We start from the raw sequence: 7382 nt of genomic DNA, 5'->3' as shown, positions 1-7382 counted from the left end.
ATATACATTTTATTTTTCTTTGAGTTTCCTGCTGCTGGATCTGAGCAATCTGCACAGAACATGGAAATCTGGGAAATAGTGTTTATTCCCCATATTTTTGTAATGAGTCACTGCATTCAAATATATGCGGCCCTTGGAAGATGTGAGATATAAAAGCCTTGATCAGTAGAAGCCTGGATAAAAGAATCTGAAAACGGTACAAACCATATTTTACCATTTAAAACTTATTTTATCATTTAAAATATGGAGAGGGGCCCTTGTGGGGAAGAGCACTGGGTGATATATGGCTCACAAACTGAAAATAACTAATGTTCATATCTCACACTGGTGTTTCTCTGACTTTGCACAAAATTACATGTAAGCATCAGCTGGGCAAGTTCCCAATGTCATTGGCAGGTATGCATCACACCCTCCCCTCTGTGACATGAGTTCTACATAAAAGCACTGTCACACCTGTGAGGTCACACTAGGGCCTGATATCTTAATGGCTTTATCAATACTGATGTTAGTAGGTTTTTTGACCTGGGAGTTTTTTACACTGCTGCCCTATGTACTTCATGAAAACCCTGTGGTGCAGTCAACATATGGACCTTCTATCAAAGCCATTATCAAAATGCAAGAAACAGTGATATGCCTCCAAGAATTACTAGAAAATACTATATATTAGTATTTCTGGGGAACCTGGGTGGCTCAGTCACTTAGTCATCCAACGCTTGACTTCAGTTCGGGTCATGATCTCACAATTTATGAGTTCCAGCCTCACATTAGGCTCTGTGCTGGCAGCTTGGAGCCTGCTTGGGATTTCTCTCTCTCCCTCTCTCAGTCCCATCCATGCTTCTGATTACTGTCTCTAAATAAATAATAAATAAATAAACAAACAAACAAACATTAAAACAAATTTAATATATAAATATTTCTGACAACTGTATCAGATGTTTATATTCCTATGTTGCTGTGGTTTTATTGTATGTGTGTAGATGTATTTGGCAATTAGAAAAAGAATAGTATTCCCCAAAGAGCCTGAAATAAGAAAAATCTGTGGAGCTTTTTGAGATAATAATATGATGCAGATGTCGTGAGGCCATTAAGTCAACATCTCTGGAAGCTGCAATGAATCCATGAATTCAGAGTTTGAACATTCACTTGAATAAAAGAATGAGATAAGAATATTCCCTTGAGAGTGGTCTGGGGAAATGTTGGATGACATGTGCAGGACACAAAATCTTAAAAGCTCCCACATTCAAAGTCTTCCACCACAGGGTCTTTCCCCCAGTCATCTGGAGTCATAGCCACGACAGAAAACTTTCTTTATTGCTCCCATCACGTCCTTGTTCCGCAGGGTATAGATAAAGGGATTGGCCATGGGGGTGACAATGGTGTAAAAGAGAGAAACAAACTTGCCGTGATCATGGGAGTGGTTGTTGCTGGGCTGCAGGTAAGCATAGATGGCTGTACCGTAGAATAGGGAGACAACAATGAGGTGGGACCCACACGTCCCAAACACCTTCCTCTGTCCTGCAGCTGACTTTATTCTTAACACTGCCCTGACAATCCGAAAATAGGAGAATGTGATTAATGCCACAGGAATGAGGAGAGTGATCACACCGGCAAAAAAGATCTCAGACTCATTCCCAGTGGTGTCAACACAGGCAAGCTTCAGAAGTGGGGTGACATCACAAAAGAAGTGGTCTATTTTGTTTCTGCCACAAAGTTGTACAAGGAAGATGAGCACTGTCTGCAATGAGGAGTTGGCAAAACCAATGAACCACGACGCAGAAGCCATCAGGGCACAGAGACGAGGGTGCATGATCACCATGTAGTGCAGGGGCCTGCAGACAGCTGCATAGCGGTCAAATGCCATCACCCCTAAGAGTATGCATTCTGTTCCTCCCAACCCTACAGAGAAGAACAGCTGAGCTACACAGCCACCAAAGGAGATGGACTTGTCTGCCCCCCTGAGATGGACCAGGAGCTGAGGAACAGTGCTGGTCGTGTAACACAGGTCCAGAAAGCTCAGGCTGGAGAGGAAAAAGTACATGGGAGTGTGAAGATGTGGGTCCAGGCGGGACAATGCAATTATAGTTGTGTTTCCCAGCAGGGTGAGCAGATAGAAGATCAGAAGAACCACAAAGAGGACTCTCTCCAGTTGAGGCCGGTCAGAGAAACCCAGCAGGATAAACCCAGTGAAAGAGCTGCCATTTTTCTGTTCCATCTTTTTGTACCATGTGTTTCCTGTCAAGATCAAATATTTAACAATTTTTAAAGATATGTTCTAAGTAATAAAATGTTACCAGTGGGTGAATATATTATTTTAAAAGACATGGCTATGGAAATGTATCAGTTATTACTTTAATCAGTGATGTACTCTTTGAAACTGAAATCACTTAACCATATATGTAGTTTTCCATTTTGGCCAAAAGTAAGTTATTAATATTTAATATAAGAAAATCAATTCATGGACCTTGTGTTTGCATCTGTCACAGGTACAAAAGTTCTTTCAGTCTAATATTAATAGGACATAAAGTATTTTGAATATTAAGGTACTTTTAGAGAAACTGGTGATGAGGGATAAAGAGGAAGTAAAATCAGAATGAATAGGAAAGTGATGCAGATAGACGCAGATTCATTATTTTAAATATGTATCTCAAAATTCTACACTAGATTTGCATATGCCACACATGCAGTATTTTATAATACAACATAATCTCCACAATGCATCTAGATACAGGAATTTATGACCTACAATGTACTTATTAAAAAAATTAAATTACATTCAAAATATCATGACTAGATCTGCAAATGAATACACTTTGGTGGCTTTTTTTCCCGCGGTGGTAAAACAATTAAATAACCAGAGAGAACCAGAAAATACCACCCTGCAATTACAGTGTTAACTTTTGCTCTAAAGATGCTTAAAATTACCATTTAACAGAAACTCCAAAAGTTTATTGGCTGCATCAAATCAGATGGAACCAGAACTCTAAAATCCATTTCCCAGCATTTTCTCTTCCTTCTATAGATTTGTTACATACATCAACTAGTGGCTGTAAAATTTCTTAAAGATGTAGGGTTATTCCCTATGAACATTCTAATCACCAAAATAATTTTAAATAGTTATCCAACCATGTAATTCTGTACAGACTGTAATGATTTACACTGCTCCCTATGATAAATAAGTAATCGAAAAACACAGAGAGCTAAAGACAGAAACACCCTCAAAGCAGTGACAAGTCAAAGCATTATAATACAAAACTTAATGTATACAATGGAAGGCATAAACAAAACATTACACAAAATCTCTGACATCCATCCATATTAGGTTAATTATCACCTTTCAGGAAGCTACCTTGTATAGTTAGTGACACTGGACCAAATTCATTGCCAGATATAAGATGATGACCATTTTCATCCAATGCCTACGACTGAAGAAGAAGAATAGTTATACATTGACCAAAGAGGCATCAGAAAATGAGGATTTCAGTTCTACCATATTCAAATCATTGGGCATACAGAACATTTTTAATTCTTCTAGGACTTTTGAAATCTGAATCATGTTTGGGGTTGGAACCACTGAGGAGTGAAAGAAATTGGTACAAAATTGGCATAAGATAAATGTTCATAAAAATTGAAAAAAGAATGTGATATTTCACACTATTTTATACTTCCTTTTCCTATAAAGATGTGACCAGTGATATGAGTGATATTTGATAAGCAAAATCTATGCACAAAATATTCTTAATATAGTTACTTACAAAGGTGTTTGAGACCATTTAAATGTGCAACACAAGAGAATATCCCGACTCGCAAATGCTCAGAAGAGCAATGAAAACAAACCACAGTTCAGTCTCATGCAGACATGTGTGAATAGAGATACATTTACCTGACATAAATTCCTGATAAATATTAAAATGTGTCTAATAGAAGAAACACCAAAGTGAAGAAGGGCAAACATAAAATGCTAACTTATCCAAGGAAAACACTAAAAAAATAATGCAACATTCGAATAAAATAATAATTTATTTTAACATTATATCAGTAAGTACAAAGAAGGCAATGGAGAAAAAAAAATAAAATGCTGGTTAGATGAACTTATAAAGTGATTTGCTATTTTATGGGATTATATGTGTTTGTGAGCTTATAAAATGTAGAATGCAACTACCATGATATGATAGGATAGGATAGGATATAGGGAAGTCCCGTTATAAAAATCACACATAAATTATTACTTTATATACAGAAAAAATAAATACTTGAAAAAAGCATACATTATGTATGTATATAATAGCCATAAAAATTATGGAATGGGAAATGACATCTCACAAAACACAATTTTAAAACAGTAATTAAGAGAACAAGTATCAAATGAAAGAGGTTAAATGCTTAGTACTGACATACATAAGGAGACAGAGTGATTGCCATATGTGTTCAATGCCGACACAAAACTCTAAAAATTTTAGTGCAAGAACACATACTTCCACAAACTAGATGCTCAGTTTGTGAGCAATACATATTTTTAAGAGAAAAGATCTCAAGATAATGCCTCTATTGAAGATATTTCAAATATATAACATTCACTAATATACTGACATACACACTCTGCCCTATCCAGTTTCTGAATCAATCCTGGAAAAGTGTGCGCAAGATTTCTGAAGCCTCAGTGCCAGGACTGAATCACTATTGCGTTCATGACGCTTCATCCCATAGGTCTGAGCTGACCTCAGATATAGGAGTACAGGCCCCCGATGACAATAGAGGACAAGCAAATGAGGGGATGCAGCCATCACTAGACAGGAAATGAGAGAGCTGACGGACACTGACACTGATGCAGGGCAGGTTCCATAGAAGAAAAGGGTGAAGGAGGAATTCCCCTGCGTGTTGTCTATTCGGGGAATGTTCTCAGGAGAAACGGGGTGAGGGAAGGAAAACGGAGCAGGGAATGCTGCTAAGCAAGGATGTGGTCTCCACTGGAACAGAGCAGGAGCCTGATCCCGTGAGAAGCTGGAGAGAACTCTCCAGTAGAACCATCCATGTGTGATAGTAGACATACTTTGTCCTCACTGCCCAATACTACACCATTCTGCACCTGTCACTACCTGAACAATTAAAATGTCCTAGCTAAGAAACCAAATATTACATTTTATTTAATTTTAATGATTTAAATGTAAATACCTTCCTGTGCCTACTTACTAAACCCATCTGTAGCATGAATTGCATCAGATTCAGTCCTGCCTTGGCATTGGCAGCCTTTGTACATCCCATGAGTCTGTCACTGGCTGTGAGCTGCCCCCACCAAATTCCCAGGCTGCCTGGCAACATGGCCCCTTTCAGCTGAGGGCAATGCTATCAAGAAGGGAATGGCTGGGAACCTCGGAGCCCACACTCATAACAAATAGGGTTTGGATTGGAGCACCAGCCTGTGAAGAGCGTCTGAGCAGGTCCCCAGCAGTGTTCTTGCCAGAGTCCATTCATGATCGTAGGCAAGAATGGAGGACAGAACCAAGTGTCCTTCACACATCACCTCTTTTACATATCGCCTCAGTGAGGTCACACACACACACACACACACACACACACACACACACATCACCTCAGGGTAATCACACACATGCACACACACAAATAAAAATGCACACTCATACACAAACTTGTCATTTCCCTAATTCATCAATCAGGTAAATATTCAGCTTTCCTTCCACTTGGTCTTCTTCATATTGATATTTGTATTCAAATGAAATATCATCATTTCTTGTTAGCAATAAAGTCAAAAACAAGATGCATTGACACAGCATTCACAGAATGGAACTTCCTTCTTTTAAATTTCAGCATAGAATTTGTAAAACTCAGTACATATTTTGGATACTTCAGTAATACAGGGGGAAATGAGCATTTAGAAACCATAAATACCAACAATGAGTTTCTACATAAACAACAAATATCATCTAATATCACAGATAATAGGGAACCAAAAGGATAGCATAGAAACATGTAGTCTAATACTTTTACACATACACAGCGAGAGCACATTTTATTATCACTGAATATGCATGCTTAACTTACTTTCCACAAGTGCATATAGACATGTAATGAATGTACTACATAGAATGAAATGTCTAGGAATGACTTGTTGATGTCTATAATTATTAATTAAGTTTGGTTCTTCTATTTGATGAACTGCTATAGTCCGTTCCTTTAGACAGTTCACCTCCTATACAAACAAGTACAACTTTTTGTTGCAAAAACAATTGCAACTGAAACTAATTTAGCTTCCCAAATCTTAAAGCAAAAGAGAGAGAGTTTCATTTTCACTCACCTTTATTCAACTTCTCAGTATGACCTAAGTTATTTCCCTACTTTAAATCCAAGTTACTGCCTAAATACAGTTCTGGTGATAGGAACATGGACATGTAGTATCAGTGTTTGCAGTAAATGCAAAGGTTGACTATACAGCACTGGGCCATCCATACATTTTTCATAAGCAAAAGGACACTTTCTCAGGATGACTTCACAGGTCTTCAAGTGATACCAGAGATCTGCACTTTGTCTCCAGGAGGTGGAAGAGGAGAGCAGTCACAAACTCTCAGTATGGAGTCCTGAGTACGATGACCTGCCTGTGTGACAGGGACACCCTTATGACCAGGCGAGAGGCTGCTGTGACTCTGAGTTGTGGCTGGGCTGGCGCAGAGAACCACGTCCTTTCCCCTGCTGACATCTCTGGGGAATGCATGCCCCACACTCTTAATGAGCCCATGTCACTCAGCTGCCCAGAGCTGGCAATCCTCAGGGACAATGACTATGGAGGACAATGCCAGAGGAGACCTAACCTGTCTCTTTTGCTAATTCACATATCTGATAGAGAACAAATAACTCCCTAGATATCCCCAGCTACCACAACTCTCATCTGTCATGACCTAGATGTTTTACAAAACACTTAAGATTTTTTTCCTCACAACTGCCAACACATTTACATATAAATATATAAGGAAGATTCCATTCAGATACTTAATTTTAAGCATAAATATTTGAGTGAATTCTTCATTTAATTTCATTCATAGCCGAGTAATTTGGGATCACAGAGCTAAGTCTTAGACACATTCTAACCTTTAAGGTAAATATAAAGAGAGCAACCAAATTCTACCAAAATTCTAATGTGGCTAAGGGAAGAAAAACTCAAATGTTCTCAAACACTGTTCGGTTTATATCAATTGGTTTTGATGGTGTACTCAAACAATTTTTAAAATTATGTCTTTTTAACAAAACATGCATCCTTTATTTCAATTCAACTTGTCTTTGCATTTCAGATCCAAATGATTTTGAGTTTACCAGGAGAGTTCAAATAATCACTAAGAAACATGGAAGGAAGTTGACAGGTGATTACTGGCTGT

General features: G+C 38.2%; 1 protein-coding gene across 1 annotated transcript; it reads right to left on the bottom strand.

The window, feature by feature from the left end:
* Positions 1 to 1273: 1273 nt before the first annotated feature.
* Positions 1274 to 2234, bottom strand: LOC115296373 (putative olfactory receptor 2B8). The gene has a single exon (XM_029944854.1). It carries the CDS (start codon positions 2210 to 2212, stop codon positions 1274 to 1276), a length of 939 nt encoding a protein of 312 aa, XP_029800714.1. The 5' UTR covers positions 2213 to 2234.
* Between the last annotated feature and the right edge of the window lie 5148 nt (positions 2235 to 7382).

The sequence above is a fragment of the Suricata suricatta genome, chromosome 7, assembly GCF_006229205.1.
Source record: "Suricata suricatta isolate VVHF042 chromosome 7, meerkat_22Aug2017_6uvM2_HiC, whole genome shotgun sequence".
NCBI lineage: Eukaryota > Metazoa > Chordata > Mammalia > Carnivora > Herpestidae > Suricata > Suricata suricatta.
This window is presented reverse-complemented; position numbering and strand designations above follow the sequence as displayed.

Excerpts from the sequence above, each read along its gene's own strand:
- LOC115296373 (XM_029944854.1), bottom strand. The coding sequence starts at position 2,212 with ATGGAACAGAAAAATGGCAGCTCTTTCACTGGGTTTATCCTGCTGGGT.